The 17427-nt window shown below is 43.0% G+C and overlaps 1 protein-coding gene across 1 annotated transcript; it reads left to right on the top strand.

The window, feature by feature from the left end:
* The first annotated feature begins 21 nt into the window (after positions 1–21).
* On the top strand, positions 22–17056 carry CHMP4C (charged multivesicular body protein 4C). The gene is made up of 5 exons (XM_075415936.1): positions 22–515; positions 7844–8021; positions 8976–9090; positions 11515–11623; positions 13828–17056. The coding sequence occupies exons 1-5, from the start codon at positions 320–322 to the stop codon at positions 13890–13892; spliced, it is 663 nt and encodes a 220-aa protein (XP_075272051.1). The 5' UTR covers positions 22–319; the 3' UTR covers positions 13893–17056.
* Positions 17057–17427: the final 371 nt, after the last annotated feature.

The following is a 17427-nucleotide window of genomic DNA, read 5'->3' as shown; positions in this document are numbered from 1 at the left end:
GCGGTGGGTCCCGACGGGCTCCGGGAACCCGGCGCCGAGGCGGGTCGTCCTGGCCCCTGAGGGGGACAGAGCAGGCGGGGAAGCACGAACTCGGCAGCCGCCCCGCCCGGGGACCCCTCCGGGCTGCCGGTCGGCCTCCCCTGGGCGGGCAGAGCGGGGCCGGGCCCGCCCCGCCGGCAGGTGCGGTGCCGCCGCCCGCGGCCCCAGGAAGTGCCGTCACGGCGTGTGCCGGGCGGGGAGGCTCCTGAGGGGCCGGCCGGGTCGGGACGGGCCGGCCAGAGCCTTCCGTCAGGGCCGGTGCCGAGCCGGGGCTGCCGCCATGAGCAAGATTTCCAAGTTCTTCAAGGGGGGCGGCTCGGCCGCCTCCAAGGGCCGCGGGGGGCCCTCGCCGCAGGAGGCGCTGGCCCGGCTGCGGGAGACGGAGGAGATGCTCAGCAAGAAGCAGGAGTACCTGGAGACCAGGATCGAGCGGGAGCTGGCGGCAGCCCGGCAGCACGGCACCAAGAACAAGCGAGGTGAGTCCTCGGCGGCCGGGCCGGGCGCCGCGGCCCTCCGCCGGGGAAGCCCGGGCGCGTCCCGCCTGGCCGGCGGCGGCTGCTCGGCCGCTTGCGAGGCTTGGAATCCAAGGGCTCAGGCGGCTCCGGGTGCGGGGCTCCGCTAAGAAGGCAGGGGGGTGCTCGGGGACTCGCCGGCGCTGTGGGTGGGTCGGGGCTCTGGGCTCCACAGACGTCGGTGCGTTTCGTGGCTCAGCCGCGGGCCCCGAGCAGGGGTCACCGCGGTGGCTTTGGGCCTTGGGCCTCTGCTGGCCTTTGATGTATTGTGGGTTCGTTATGGTGGGCTGATGACGGCGTCTTTTATTCTGAGTTAATTTAACGTCTGTTGTTCCCGGTGCGGTGCTTTTGTTGGTGGTTTGCACCGCAGTCGAAGCAGAGAGGAGCTGGGTAAATGGTGCTGCATCGAACTGCTCAACGCGCGAAGGGGATCGCAGCCTGGGTGTTGAGCATCAGTTGTGCGCGTAGCAGAGGAGCTGAAGCTTGTGAGGATCTCCTGTATGGTCATGGATGAATTCACATTACCCCCCACTCTGAGGGTTGGAGAATATACTGCGGGCAACTGAGGAACAAAGTGATTCAATGATTTGCATCGACTCATGAAAGAAGTACGTGATATCACTGAAAAATGAATGATAGTTCAGAGCATTAGTGACTGCTGGTCAAAGGAGAGGATACTAAGGGATAATAAGGTCTGGATCCTGCTTATCCTGATGTTGTCATCTCTGGGAAGCAAATCATGGTAGCCAGTGTCTTGGGGATATACAGGCCTTTGAGAAACAAGTTAATGGCTTCCTAAAGTCATTTGGAGTCCTGTTTGTCTACTCTGAGCTTTACTTTTCTTTAAATACTTAAGAACAGAAGCAAAACATTTCACATTAAAGAATTGTGATGTAACAACAAAGTAGCTCTCTCATCTGCTCTTTCTGTTGCTTGGTAATTAAACAGTTGATGTCATGTGACTTAGAACTTGTGAGGAGTTACGTGTTAAAGGTGTTTTGATTAGCCCTTTAACGTATTTGTAATAGTTTAGCATTCGCAGAATCACAGAATGTTCGGGGTTGGAAGGGACCTCTGTGGGTCATCTAGTCCACCCCCCCTGCCGAAGCAGGGTTGCCTACAGCAGGCTGCACAGGACCTTGTCCAGGCGGGTCTTCAGCAAAAAGCAGATTAACTAAACTAACTGTTATAGTTAGAAAGGATTTAAAAACATGGGTCGAGATGGGACCGATTTGAAAGCACAGACGGTGTGAGGGAGTAAAGCCAGCTCAGCAGCACAACGGAGCCTGCTGCTCTGCAGCACAGGAGCTGTCAGGGTTGTCACGGTCCCACGCTTTCTAGTCCCCTGGCTTCAACGGGAGTGTCTCTCTTGTCCCCTTGTGCAGGGGGTGGAACCTGTGTGCTGGTGCAGTGAGATAGTTCAGGAAGGTGATCCAGCTGAAAACTCTTTTGCTATGGGACAAAGTGACCAGATAGCTCCTGGGGCTGGGTTCATCGTACAAATTTGAGTGGCCGGGCTGACGCAAGAGGCACAACAGGCCTGCTCCTGTGACTGTAGCAGTTCCTGTTTGGATCCAGACACACGGCTGTGGAACTGCATCCCAAGGGTGGACTTTCAACTGGCACGGTTGCAGGAAGAAGGAATGCTTCCTGCCTTGCTCCTGCCCCTGTGCTGCTCCCTTCCTTCCCCTGGCAGAGCTCCCTGAAGGGGGTGTTTCAGAAAGCTGCATGCAGCTGTAAGAAGTCGTGGGGTGTTTTTGGCTGGGTTTTTACCCAGGGTAGGTTAAGTTCTACTCACCCACTTGACTCTACAGCTGCACAAGTGGTCGGGTACCTGTGAAGGAGAGGGCGGTGCACAGGCAAGAATGAGTACTTGTTGCTGGGAGAAGGTGGAACTGCTTCTCCTTTAACTTGGCTGGTTGATGCTGGTTCCAGGTGTTTGTCACACTATGGCCTTGTGCTTCAGGTGGGCAGTGTTTGAGGTATGAAGCTTTTCTGCCAGATGTTTGTTTCCACTGCTGTTCTCAGTATGTAATTCCCCTAGTTTTATCTATGCCATTGTTTGTGGAGTCATGCAGCAAACTGGATTGTTGAGCTGATCGTGGTTAAAAATAACTTCTTTTTATCTTGCTGTTTGCTCAGGAACCTCTAGTTGAGGACAGTAAAGAGACAGGAGTAGGGGAAGAAGTACAGAGTGGGATTTTTTTCATGCTAGAAATGGTTTTAAAGCGAAAACTGGATAGCGTAACTGCAGTTGGAGGAGAAAAGAGAAACTAACCTTGCTGTGCCACAGTGCTGGAATTTAACAGCCTAGTGAGTGAACTTAACTTCTGAAGAATACTCCTTCATTTGATATGTTAGTTGCTTTACAGTTTAATTGCTGTTAATTTACGTATAACAGTGTATTAGCTGGTACACTGCATAGTTCAGAGGAAGTCTGTGCTAAACAGCATCTGTTGTAGCGTTATGTAAACGTACACACAAAGGAGAGAATGAAAGTTTTCATTTACATTGTCTTGTTAAGGTGAATGTTTCAAAGGGACCTCGCAGTAATTTTTGATGTCACTTTTTTCTTAGTTGCATCTGTGGAGAAGCCTGTGGAAACTAAAATGGGAGTGTCTGAGCCTGGAGCAAGATGCATCTAGGTACAGGAAATGCACCAAATGAGCATAATCTCATTTGATTTTTAGACACGTGTGTCTGAGTCAGTTACACTGACACAAGAGAGAGCAGATTCAAGCACCAGCAATTTTTCATGAGTTGAGATGATTCTTGGATGGGTTCATATGACATCAGTAGGCTTAGCTTGATTTAAAAGTTGTAACACGTTAGCTATTCAAATAGATGTGAAGCATCACTTAAATATTTTTGGCTTCTCCATTATGAAGTGAGTATCTCTGCAGTTCCTGTACCTAATCTGAAATTAGCTACACTTTTGGGGTGATAACATCTCCAGCCTTCCCATTAATATCTTACCATAGCTAGACCACTTTAGCGTTTTTTGAAGTGATGCGGTTGGAATTCCTCTTGCAGAAGTTATGTCACAATAAGCAATATTTCTTTTCACAGTTAGCACTGCCTTTTAATGTCACCCCATTCCAGATACAAACTCGTGATTTTTTTTTTTTATGTCTGTTGCTGTATTTTTTTTTGAGTATCTCAGTTTTGGTCAGTGCGCAGCTGCCAACTCTATACAGGAAAATTTAAAGGACAGAAAATGATACTGAATATTTGAGAACTTGGTTAAAAGGAAATGGATTTTCTGAAGCTGGCCTGTGCCCGTGAAAATAACATACATGCGAATGAGTGTTGTTTCAGCCTGACATCTTCTACAGATCCTAAAAAATGGCTAAAAGGAAAAAAAAAAAGTTAAAAGAAGTAATAGCTGCTGCCTTTTTTTTTTAAATCCAGATTAGAAGTAAAGCTTAACCATAGAGATCCACATAATACTACTGAGGATGAAACCTATATAGAAAATTGGAAGAACAGGTAGGCTTTTACAAGTATATGCTGCTAAATGCGTTGTGTGATACATTTGGGCAGGGCTTACGTAGCTGTGTAGCATTCCTTTTCAATGAGTTAGTTGTAACCAGAAGGCTGTTGAAACCAAACAACAATATAGTAGTTGCGTGTTAACATGGACAGGGCCGTCATACCTCTGTCAGGGTGTATGACAGGCTGGGACTGAGGGTTTCTGTCGGGGAGATACGAGGAAGCTGTTAGTGTGTCTGAGTTCTGTGAGTTACAGCTACTGTTCTCTGCTCTTCATGGTCACGTTTCAAGTGTCTTGCCATGAACTGGAATGGTTATAACGAGTCAAGTGCATTACTGTTCTTGAATTAGCACCTCAGTTGTAACTGTGTGCGGCTTCCCCCACAAGGTTTTAAGGATTATGAATGCTGATAATGAGCTTTCTTAAGGTGGTATGATTTTTATGGCCTCAGCAGCATTTCTTTTGGTTGTCCCTGGAGATCAGAAGTTGTAATTCATCAGTCCCTTGCAGCACTGAAGTGGAGGGCTGTGAACTGTATCCAAGAATGAGATCCAATATTTTCACAGTGGTGTTATATCTTCTGAAGGAACACTCTTTTCCCCCTTTACCAGTTTCCCCCTGGAAATTTTAAGGATTACTAGACAATGCTTTTATTTCTACTTCAGATGACGAGGTTATCGGTAACTCCTGCACTGATGGTTGTTGATGGTGGGCTTGACAGGTGAAGGTGGTGTTAGCACTGTACTGTCTCTTTTCATTCTGATCTGCCATGAAGCCATGAGGAGGGTGCCACAACTCTTTCTGTGTCATTACCTTGGTTCTTTCCTTTAGAAACCTGGATATTCAGTGTGGCCAGGATTACTGTTGCCCAGCTGGCTGTTTCTGCTTTCTTAATAAAGTATCCGCATAGTAGTGGTACTGGAAAAGTGTCCTTCTGTGTGTTAATAACAGTAGTTCTGTAGCATGCATACTTAAACTGACATAATAGTCTGCTGTTGTTCCAGCCACTTATCTCAAAAATAAAATAAAAGCTCAGATGAAAAGCTGTGGTTCCTAATCTATGAGCTGTATCCTGCGTTGGACTCAGAGGATAGGAAATGTGCTAAAGCCAGGCCAACTGCTGACCACTTGGTTATGAGATGCAGGAGTTGAATCTGCTGCTTTGGAGTGCAACAGAGACAGTGTATGAGGGTGGTGTTTTTTTTTTTTCCGGAGAAGACCTCCACCTCTTCCTGGTTGAATTGGTACTAATTACACTTGCTTCCTCAGACTCTTCCCCTGCGTAGACTCTTCCTCGCTGGGCTGTCTTTCTTCTGTGAAATCTTTGGAATGGGCAACACTCTTTTTCAGTGCCATTCTTAGACCTTCAGTGAAGTAAGTTTATGTTCTCTGCTCAGTTTGTTTATTTTTTGATAGATATGTTCTTCTTCAGTTTGGTTATTATAATGCAGTAGTATTTCTGTGAAGTATTTCTTGTAAAGTCTTCTTGTAAGAGTTATACACATTTTAAAATGCTTGTGTATGCATCAGAAAAGCACGTGCAGTTCGTGATAATCTGTAAAACAGAAAACCATATCTCAAATAACAAGGAAATTCTCTTAGCTAAAGGAGCTACTATTACAAAACACTGTGCAGTGAAGGGCATTCATTTAATATAAATGAGAAAAATCATATAGTGTGGTGTGGGAGTTACGCTTTGGTTGATGAGGAAGGAGTATGAATTGATTTCCTATGAAGTGTTTTGTTCTGTAAGTCGCTGGTTGAAACTAAAGAGAATTAATAAAGATGATATGTTGCACTACAATAATTAGGAAAAGCTGTTTATGAATAGGTGAAGTCACACAGAGTCTAGCTTCTTCAGTGGTTTCTTAGTTTGTGTGTGGTTTAATTAAATCTTAATACAGGAACCTTCAGGATTTTGAAAACAACTGCTCTGTGTGTAATTGAGGAAATCCATTTTCTCTCCGAGCAGTCAATAACAACAGCACCATTACAGTCCCATTTCTGAAAAATGCTGACTGGAAGTATTTCCCTGTGGTAGCTACTTACTCCAGCTGAAGCCTTTCTGCATCAGCCAGTTAGTGGTTCTCAGTCCACAGAGCTTTGGAGTCCTCCCTGGCACAGCCGGTGTTATGCACAGTTTCAGCCCATGAAATTTACCTGGAATCTCTGGCTTCCAAACCTGAGAATCCAGGATCAAATTTTGACTCAGCTGAAGCTGAGGAAGGGAGTGGCTAGTGTCCTAATGCTACCAATAACAAGCATAAATAAATAGGGAAACAATAAGTAGACAAAAAGATTATTTGGCATTAAGTCAAACTGATGTATTTTGCAATTGCCAGTGAGAATTCTACAGTTCTCACATTTGCCATCATCTGGGGTTCATGCATCTTTTTCAGAATATGCATGATCTTCAGACCATCCCCCAAAACCTGGGAGAATCTTGAATTTGAGTACTGTGATTAATCTATATTGATTGTGGTTTGCTGCCCAGAAACGTTTTGCTGCAGGTGCTAGAAGGCATTGTGTGTCTTGGCCTGTGTGAGTGCTTGTCCCTGCGCAGCTAATGATGAGCTATTTTGACTGTGTTGATTTAAGCATTTGTCAACAAAGCACGAAATTTTTCAATGTGTTGTTGCACAACCATTGGTCTCTGTCACCTCTTTGGAGGGATCCTAACTTCATTTGGTAAGTTGTGTACCCCAGTGTTAAGGTTCAGTGTTACTGCACGTGGGCAGTTACAGCGACAGTAACTGCTGCTGTCGGTCATTTGAGGTTGGGGGGCTGCAGTGCTGCTGCTGTTTGCTGGCTCTGAACCTGGTTTAAAAATTGCAAGGCAAGGGAAAGGACATGGGTATTAATAGCATTGAAAAAGCTAGGGTTCAACTTAGCCTCTTCTGGATTTGTGTGATTTTTTCCTTGCCTGACACATGGGTAGTTTGGAAAGGACAGTTGTCAGGAAATGCTCGTGGCAAGATTGTGTGTATCCCACACCCAGAGGCCGAGAGAAAGCCCTTTTCTCCTCCTGCTTGTCACGTGCATTTATTCTGGTAATGATTTACTCTGGGCAAAGTATGCTGCTCATAACTTAGCAAATATAAAAGACTAATCGCAACGATTTACAGCCATCATGGGGAGTAGCTGGATTTGACTGTGGCCGTGTCTACAAAGTTCTGTATGTTTTCAAGTTCTAAGGTTTAAAGATCATGCTCCGAAGTGATTGCAAGAAACAGATGCAGCTGAAAGCCAGAGAAGTGCAAGTCCTTCTCTGGTCTCACCCACCTGCTTGGTTAGGCTCTTTGGGCTTTCCATTGCATTTGACAGTTTCCGCTGCTGAGACAAAGTTCAGAAGGCAGCATTGGTGGAGGTGTGATAATCATGACAGCTCTGCTTACTCTGTCTTCCTTAGTTTTTACTTACATTTTACAACCTCTTCTTTTCTTTCTTTCTCCTGTTTCCTCCTTTCTGGCTTCTCTCTGATGTTTTTCTTTTTCCTCCCCATCTTCCCTGCTTTGCCTGTGTGCACAGGATGGAGTTCAAGGTCTCCCGCAGTGGAGGAAGAAGCTGCTCTTCCCTGTGGTGCTGAGGAGTTAATCTAAAAGAGGCTTCCCAGCATGTTCATGCAACAGCATGTTGGTGATAAACAGGCTGCTGATCTGGTGTGGTCAAAGTTTGTCTCACTGCTAGTAAGGTAGGAGAGTGAGAATTATAAATTCTGCAGGTCGGCTTGGTGCTGAACTACTTATCCTTGCATTTTGCTATGAAAATACACAGTGCACTTTGCCTCTTTGCTTTCCAGCTGCCTTACAAGCGCTGAAGAGAAAAAAGAGATACGAGAAACAGTTGAGTCAAATTGATGGGACGCTTTCGACCATTGAGTTCCAGAGAGAGGCATTGGAAAATTCCCACACCAACACAGAAGTGCTCAAGAATATGGGTTATGCTGCACAAGCTATGAAAAAAGTGCATGAAAATATGTAAGTGCTTTCTAATAGCTTTCAGTTTGAGCTTACTAACGACTTTCAAACCATTTCATGGCTATAGTCCATTGTATCAAGTCAGGCAGTTTTGACTTCGTTTTGGGTTCAGGCATTTAGTATCAGGAATGCTATTGGTGCTGTAATGTTACATTTGGCAGAAAAATAAATTTCTTAACAGCAAGTCTAGAAGGAAGTCCAGCTAACTAGAGAGATCTGTGTGGTACCTGTTTTTTTTTTTAAATCTGCCTTGGCAGTAGAGACTGGCCTCTGCCCTTGATTTTTCCAAACAAAAACTTAGTTGAAGAAGTTAAGTGGACTCTTTTCCTCAAAGTCCGTAAGCTGAGCTGTGCGATTCAAAGTACTTATCAGACCTGTATAAAAGAGACGGTATTTTTTTGTGTGTGTAGTATTTTAATATGTCCCATATTGTTTTGTGAGTCATTTTTCTGCCTGAATAAACAGAGTTAGATCAGAAAGGTTGTTCTGGGAGAATTAAACAGGAACTCAAACAGTGATGAAGTTAACAATAAGGGGAAGCTTTTAAATAGGGTATAGTCCTGTTAAGTTCTCCCAGTTCTGGTGAAAGCTTAACATCAAAAAAGATCCCTCTATAAACATGCTGACCTTGGGAATGAGATGGGATCTGCCCAGGGCATGTGACTCTTGGCTGGCAGAGGTACGAGAAGCACAGAGAGGGAGAGAGACACAGACTGCTGCAGGTTGACTTTTGTTACAATCCCACAGTGGAAGAAATTGGACTGGCTAAAACACACAAAAGCTTCCCAGGAAACATTAAGGTGGAGGTGAGGGAAATTATTCCCTGTGAGTTCTGCTGTCTATACAGCCATGGACATAAAAAGAAAATGGGGTCTGTTCAAGTTTCTCGGGAGTCCCTTCTGTAGGGTTTGGATGATCTGTCTTTGAAAAAATGTTTCCATATTGTCTTGCCAGGGACTTGAACAAAATTGATGATTTGATGCAAGATATCACTGAACAGCAGGATGTTGCCCAGGAAATTTCAGACGCCATCTCAAACCGAGCTGCCTTTGGTGAGGAGTTTGATGAGGTTAGTACTTCGGTAAAGCCTATGAGTTTTAGCTGTTAAATGACTCCATGGTTATTTTGTTGTGCGGTAGCTTGTTTCAGTGGTTTATTTCTCAAAAGGTGCAGAAGTGAAATCCCTTGGTTCTAGCTTACCATATCTAGGATGTTTTTATATACACACACGCACATACATAAAAATAAATAAAATTAGTAATATATGTAATATTTTAAAAATCTATATGTAAAATATAAAAATAATCTTATTTATATATAAATTTTAAAATGGCAATTTTAACTGCATTCCTGTTGTTGTTATTTGTACTATGGAAGGAGAAGGTCACTAAAACGTGTAATTTGTACTTCTCCAAGTAGACACTGAAACATATAATTTTGTGTGCTCCAAATAGACATCCGTTTGACTAAGTGCAGGTTCCTATGCCATGAACAGGCCGCTGTTCACAATTCTGAATATTTGGACCATTTTTTTAAGGTCTGTTTTTGGTGCTTGAAGGTGCAGGTCCTTTCCCTGTTTTCCAGATTTTCCACAGAAGTAGGTTAGGTAGAAGTAATTCCTGTTGGAGGCAATAGGGTTTCTTCCTTGAGGTCTTTTCTTCTGAAATCTCCACAAGGCACTTAGGATCATCTGAAAATTTGTTGTTAAGGAGATTGTGGAAGTGTGTGATTTCTGCTGCTCCAGATAGACACAAAAACACAAGGGTTCTTTCTCCCTGGATTGACACTGTGTATGTCATGAAGAATGCAAAAAAGCTCTGTTCTACCTGGGTGGGATCCTCACTGGGAGGGAACATCCTTGCCTGGAGTCCCGTTTCTGGTAATAAAATGCAAAATACACACATTCCAGTGGACAAAGCCTGGAACCTGAAAGTTCACATGCTGTCTTCCCTCTGCTCTCCTTTTGGCCTAGGTTCAAAAGGAGAAAGGGGATTTGTTGTAGCTATTGCAATACTACACAGTCTAGTCGTAGAGCAGTTCCTGAGTTGTGGGAAATAGAAGTTAAATCCATGATTGAGGATGAGAAGAACGTAAAACTTGAGTCTCCTTCTTCAAGAGCAAATGTTCTAGCCATTACAATATTATGTTAAAGGTGTAGGGGTCATGATCACGATTTCCCTTACCTCTTTTTTTTTTTTTTTTTCCTTTCTTTCTTTTATTTCCTTTTTTATTTTTTAAGAGAACTTGTCATGGCTGACACACCTCTTAATTGTTTACTTGTTCAGCAGAGGTTGGTAAGGACTAATTTGGTGTGGGATAGTGTTAGATGACCATCTAGAGAGAGGTCTTCAGAAATACCTGTTTTCATTGGCTTTATGACAGCTTGGATACTGACTTTGTAAGAAACTTGTATTCACACCACTGACTGAGGCACGTCAAGTACAGATGTGTTTGCAGCTCAGCTAGGGGCCTGAGTTAGACGTGGGGCCCCAGCTTGCGCATGTCTTTCAGAGATCAGCTGTCAATTGAACGTTAGCAGGTGTAGACCTGATGCTGGAATTTTTAGATGATATCTTAGGATTTGCACTGTGACCTAGGTCAGGTAGGCAAACTGTAGCCTTTTTTTGGCCTTAAAATACTAAAACATGAGAAAGTCAGTCTAGGAAGGCCTGTGGTAGCTATGTCATTATCATTTTAACTTCCATATTGGTGATAAGCAAGGTATAAATAGGTAGGCAAAGCCCATTTCAATACCTAGTAGATCTAACTTTGCTACAGGCACTTTTTCCTGAGCCACTTTTGCCTATTGTTTCTTTCAAAATCATTTTATCAACATGGCAAAGGTACATTTCTATGCAAATATGTAACATTTAGCTTCCTTTCTTTGGGAGACTCCAGCCAAGGGATAAGTCTTTGTCTTTTTTAAACTGCATATAGCCTTTTTTGTATGATACACATGGATTAGATCATCTGTCCAAATCGGCTTCTGCAGCTAAAAGCTGAAGAGTGTTACATGCTTCAAGAGTGAATAACAGGACCCAGGAGGACAGTTCTGATTTTAGTGCTGCTTTGAAATCATATATAATTCTGAACGTGTGTGATAGGGCTGAAGCATGATGATTAATGACAGTCTAGCTTGTAACCAGTGGAAGCTGTTTGCTTTTTAAAATGGGAGAAACCTCACGTTAAAATTAGAATCTGTTAAAGAGTTACACGCTCTAGATTTGGAACAAACCTGAGGAAGGCAGAGGGAACACACACACACCCGCCCCCCGTTTGCCTTTGAGTACTACACTGCCGTCAGTTTGCTTACTAATTTTATTCCTTGTCCTGTTTCTAACTTTCAATTGAGGTTTATTGTTATCACTGACACTTAGTAAAAATTATACTTGTGATATGCTGTAGGATTTTGTGTCCTGATTGTTAAAAGAGCCCTTGCCTGAGATTGCTGTCAGGACAATGAATTTGTAAATAATGTTTTCCTTGAATTTAGGATGAGTTGATGGCAGAACTAGAAGAACTGGAGCAAGAAGAATTGAACAAGGGAATGAGAGACGTCAGACTGCCAAGTGTTCCATCCACATCGCTGCCTTCTCGCCCTGGTAAACTGCTTGCTTGCCAATTTAAACTTCTCATAATTAAGCTATGCTGTTAGTAGGAGAGGGAGGTCCAGATGTGTATTTAACTCTGGTTTAACTTTTAAAGCTTTATAGATGGCTTTTCCTATTTTTGTATCTGTTTATCAGAAAAAAGCAGAGTGGAATTCCGGTTTTCTGTATGAAAGCACATAGGACCAAATTCTCTGTAGATCTGGGGAGACAAATTTGTGGAACTTGACCTTGCACATACCGATGCATCTCCTACTGAAATGTAGTGAGATCGCAGAAGACTGGGAAGACTTTTTTTTGCGGGGGGCAATTAAATCCGTAGTCTTTTTTAATTAGAGTCTGACCTAGATTTAAAATGTTTGCGTCACAAAGATCCAGCTTTGTAGGGTAGTGGTTTGATATTTGTCACTGGTATTTTAATTACAAATGAAGGAGGCAGCAGGAAGTACGTATTTAAAGAAATATTGTCATTCCTTTGCTTGCTTTCTACAGAACAAACTTATGCCTGGCATTAAGCAGTAGTCTTATTTTTGCTGTAGTTCTGCCTTGTTCATTTTTAAGTAAGCCAGAGACAGTGGAGTTTTAACTACACCTTTCACTGTCTCCCTGTTGTCCTCTATCAGCTGAAAGACTTGCTGTGTACTGATGCTAGTAAAAGAGTATAAATATTTGATGGCAGGGACAGCACATGTGGCACAGGTTGTTTATGGGGCATTCTGCTGACGAACACGTTACCTAGACAAGCTCAGCTCAAAGGCTAATATGCGTGTTTTGGCAGACGGCACTTAAATCCATGCCAAGCAGTTTAAAATGTTCAAACTGAGATTGTGGGCTCAGCTACTTAAGCAAATTGCAGAACAGCTATTGAAAAAATGGATTCAGGAAAATCCAGTGCAAATGCAGTCTGGGCGTGTATGGCTTGTTCATACATCCTCTTCCAGGTCCAGCTGTGCCAGCTGACATTTTTATTAAACCCAGGCCATCTCCATGTACTTCTCACTATATTGATTTGCTACTTCGTGTGTCTGTGTGGCTGCTTCAGGCAAAATTAGCTGGTTACAATTACATAGTTTAAGGCCTTGCAAAACTGGCGTATCTTTTCTGAAACTGGATGCTTACTCTTAAACAGCAATGGCAAAATAAGAAGAACAGTTAATGGTTCTATAATGCTTCTAATCGAAGTTGCATGTTACTATCCTGATTTTAGAGATGGGGAAACTGAAATGGAGCAAGGCACAGTGAGCCAGTGGCGCTTGCCTCTAGAGTAGGGGCTGGACCCCTGGTCTCCCCTGTCCTTCTCCCAGCTTTAGTCCCCGAAGGTGGCAGTTGCAGCCTCTCAGGATGGTGGCTCCTGGCTCTATGGCTGCCACAGGCGGCAGCCGACTGGCTGCTGTAAATGTACATACGAGGGTGTTGCACCCAGTAACAGTGTTCCACTGCTGTTTGGAGGAATGCAGATCCTGACACGCACAGCCCACAGATGGAGACAGCCTGAGGTTGAACCTGGGCTGGAGGGCGTGCAGTTTGTAGGTCAGTGAATGAAGACGATTTGGGTGAGGTTTTAGTTCAGGGAATGTGAAAGATGTGTAGTAGGAGATTTGGGTAAAACAGAGGGAGAGGAAGTGTGTGTGGGACCTGGTACAGAGCTGGGAATTGCTGTTGCTGTGACCACAGCAGTCAACAGATGTCACCTGAGCAAACAGAAGTTCAGGAATTTCTTTCTCCCTTTTAATAAACAACACCTCTCATTAAAATGGGGTGAGTCTCTTTGGAGACTGGACCTGCACATGCAGAACCCTTCGTCACTGTTTGGAAAGGTAGCAGGGTGCACAGTTGGCCAGGGGTTTGTCACTTGTGCCTCCTCGAGTGGCAGTGAGAGAACTGGCAGCATTCTGGTGCACTCTTGCTCTCTGTGACAGCTTTTAGAGGTTAAATGTATTTTCTGTGATAGTCTTGCAGTTGGAGTTACATCAGACCTATATTGCTAACCTCAGGGTAATATGGGAGAGAATGGTGGGGCAAAATAGTCGCATCTCTCTTCAGCTTCATTACTGCATTATCTCTGTTTAGCTTGCTACTCAGTAAATTGATCTGAGATCTTCAGACTGAAAAGAACTATGCAAGTCCCCATGCTAACAAATAAAATGGTTCTGACTGTTACATTAGTTGATGGTTATTGTTAATCTCTTTCTCTGCAGCATCAAGCAGGAAGAGAGCAGAGGATGAAGATGAAATGAAGCAGCTGGCTGCCTGGGCTTCATAAGAGCATGTTGTTTGTATGACACTGAACATTAGAGCTGTAATGCTGTTTTATAACCGTACCAGTTTAATGTGGTTGGATTTCATACAAGCTGGGTTTTTTTATGGCCAGTATTGCTAAGAATAGTGTTACTGCCATATTGCAAAACTAATTTAAAAATAAAAAAAAAAAAACAAAAAAACAAAAAAATGCAATAGTTGCCAAAACCTCCAAGTATCAAAGGGTTTTTTCAGCATTGGCCAGAGATTTGATTTGTTATTAGTATCAGTTTTTATTAGGTAATATCTTACTGTGTCTTGCTGGTTTGTTAAACCTGTGGGCCTCGCTTATGCACACAGCCGGATTCATTGTTGAAATGACAAAGTTCAAGAAGTCATCAAGGCCCTATCCTAGAGCATTATTTGGTTCAGACTACCTGAATATTAGCAAAACAGCTTTATACGTGTCCTGACTTGCGAGTTCCTTTGAGCCCAAGAGTTAACAGCCATTCGTTTGGGCATGGAGATTTAAACAGTCTGTATGGGGCAGCTTCTGGTGTCCTAGATATTAAGAGGAGACTCTTCTGTAGATTTTTTGCAGTGGGATAGGTTTTATGTTTTGTTTTAAACTTTGGCCAGAATATCCCATGCGTTTCTGTAGGTCAGCTCGAATTGTATTTTGAACTATTTCCAACTCAGTTAAAGAACAGTTTTACAGTGGTTGAAGAAAATGAAATGTCCAAGTTCCTACAGATCCCTGCCAAACAAAACTGGTTTCTGCTAACCCTGTCAAAAATCCAGAAGAGATTTGCCCTGTGTCCTTCTCTTACACCGTGTCTTTCTAGGGCTAGTCTTTCCTTTGTGTGATAATACCCCTCCTCAAAGGAATTAGTAACACATTTTTTTAATTATACAATTTCAGAGTAATTTTAATTTCTCAGCATTTGGTTCTCTTCTCTTATTCAGTTTCTGAAGGGAAGCAATGTCAGTGTGTTGTATTTGAAGTGCCTTTTTAACACCAGTTAAAAGCTGATTCTGAATTACTTGTAAAGTTGGCGTGTTACTGTCCAACTGACAGCTTTTTAGCTTAAGGAACAAATGCCACTCTGAGTGCTAGTACTGCTACATATACAGAGAAATCACTGTTCAAATACAAAACAAAAATTAAATAGGCTGCTTTGTGCTAACAAATGTTATTAAATAAGACTTCCGCTCTATGATAGTAGTCTGCTGTCAATCACAAGGAAATAGTAAAACACTGTGGAGTTCCTAGGGATGTGGGAAATAGTCACACTGATCTAGGCTTCTTGTTTTCAAGTTAATTTAAATTTACTGATGATTGAACCACTTGGGGAATAGCGGGAGACTTGGTTTCTGTAGGTCTGTAGCAGCAGAAGACAGACCCCTTCTCCTGTGGGTTTTAGCCTGTGATTTGCTGGGTGTCCAGCTTCAGTAGGCCGCAACAGGCTTCAGCTTACGGGGTTTTAGGTTAAGCATGAGCTAATGTGTGTCTCTGGACATGGCTTGCTAACATGCTCAGAAGCTTTCAAGTTGAGTTCCATGGACGAAACTCCAAATTTACAAACCCTGTGGAGCAATTCAGTTTTTCAGGACTTTTTTATTCCCTGTAATGGAATTGCTTTTGTTTTGCATCCATAATGAAAGGAGAATCAAGCCCTGCGACTTCGGATAAATTTCCTACTGGAAAAAATTATGTGTTAATTCCGTCCCAAATTTTGGAGATACCAGGAAAATCGTCCCTTTCTGTTGAGAGTTGAGAAAATCTGGAAGGATTCTTTTTTTGTTTGTTTGTTTTAAAACAAAAAAAAAATTAAAGACCTTCCTTAAATTTAAAAATGTATTTTGAACTCTCAGCAGGAAACCAAACACTAACGAAGTGTTACCCAGTTCTAATGCTTGCTGAAATTCAGGATGAGATGCCAGCTGAAAGCAGGCATATCTAATAAAACAAAAAACTTTCTGCGTTGTTTAGAATCCTTTTGGCTGGAATCCTGTTTTCAAGGCATGCAGTCTATGCCAGTCTTTTGAACTGTGTGCAGAAAGCACTATCGTACGCTGATTGCATCACCATGTGAGGCTGGCTGTGTGCTTGTGGACACATCTGGCATTTCTAAATGTGAGGCCATGCTAACATAGTCCCATGCTTAGCCTGTAAAAGCTGGCTTCTAGCGTCTGTTCTTGGTCAAATCAGTAGTTTTCCAATACTTGGCACTTACATAGCACTTACTGTATTTAAAGTGCTCTGCAACCTAATCAAAATAGGTCTCTCAGCTTCCAGATTGAAACTAAACTGATTCTCAGTCTGTTTTGGAAAAAGTGGACCTGATGTTTTTGTGCAAGAACTTCCCATGTGAACACCCTGCAGGGGAGAAGAAGTGCTAGGGAGGGTCTTCTCCCTTGCAAGCTACTGTCTGACTGCTGATCTGCAGCAATGTTTTGGCCAAGCGTTGATCCTGGGAAGCTTCAGGTGTCTTCAGCCTATTGATTTCAGACCAGGCACTTCAGGAGCAAAATTTGTGAGTGGTGAAGAAAAGAAACTGTGGTCATTTGAGTGAGCTTCTCTGAAAGCTTGTGGCTGGTGGTTCTGGAGGACGGTCACATACCAGGGCACAGGCTAGGATGTGTGCGGTCAGTGAAGCTGTACTCAGAGACAGTGTAGTCCTATGTGCGCAAACCAAAATACAGCGTGGACCTCCAGAACTGGAGTGCTTGTTGCCAGATTTGTTTGGGAGACAATTTTCTGGTTTTCTTCAAAAACCAAAAAAAAACAAAGACTGGTTTTCTTCAAAAGCAAAGGGGTTTTAGGGATTTCATTTAGCTGAGGATGTGGCTCTTTTCTGTGTAAATTCAGGTGACACTGGGACAAATGGCTCTTCCTTTTTTGAACATATGTCTCTCTTCATGTCAAGATGGTATTTGTTTAGCGTGTCAGCAGACGAGAGTGAATGGTGTCAACGTGTTACTGTAAATGTACTCTCCATTATAAACTGGAACATGTTTTACAAAAGGACTGTGGCAGCAGGTGGTGTACTGTAGCTGACATTTTCTTGTTATTTATTTTGAGAATGTTTTCTTCTCTTAACAGGCTTGGACATTTGTAATCTGGATAGCTTTAAAATGGGGAAAATAATAAAAAAATAAAAATAATATATATATGCTGTAAATAAATACTTTGGTGTTGTATGATTGTATTAAATTTATTTTCCAATCAGGCAAAACTGTAAGTACCCTCCTTACACCGTCATTAGGATACGCTGCTCTTTAGAGGGTGTGAGGATATTTTGAAACAGTTTTTGATGTTTTAATCTTTCAAAATCAGGCTAGAATTCAAAAAATCTTCAAAGATTATTTGGTTTAAAAAAACTAACCAACGAAAAACCCCAGTGTATGCTGTGGTGTTTGGGCTGCATTCCTTCACACTTAACAGTTGTGTTGCAAGAGATTATTTTAATATGTCTCAAATACCTACCTTCTCCTCCCCCCTCAAAGATCACTTCATTGTTTCAGAAATCGATGTATTTCATTTTCCAGGCCTTAGT

Source organism: Opisthocomus hoazin, chromosome 3 (assembly GCF_030867145.1).
Source record: "Opisthocomus hoazin isolate bOpiHoa1 chromosome 3, bOpiHoa1.hap1, whole genome shotgun sequence".
Classification (NCBI taxonomy): Eukaryota; Metazoa; Chordata; class Aves; order Opisthocomiformes; family Opisthocomidae; genus Opisthocomus; species Opisthocomus hoazin.
Note: the sequence above shows the minus strand (reverse complement) of the source record. Positions and strands in the feature narration are given on the sequence as shown.

What these genes read in the sequence shown, in the direction of transcription:
- CHMP4C (XM_075415936.1), top strand. Translation starts at nt 320, where the DNA reads ATGAGCAAGATTTCCAAGTTCTTCAAGGGGGGCGGCTCGGCCGCCTCC. An exon ending in CGGCACCAAGAACAAGCGAG is followed by an intron (nt 516 to 7,843) that starts GTGAGTCCTCGG and finishes TTTGCTTTCCAG; the next exon opens with CTGCCTTACAAGCGCTGAAG. An exon ending in AAAAAAGTGCATGAAAATAT is followed by an intron (nt 8,022 to 8,975) that starts GTAAGTGCTTTC and finishes TTGTCTTGCCAG; the next exon opens with GGACTTGAACAAAATTGATG.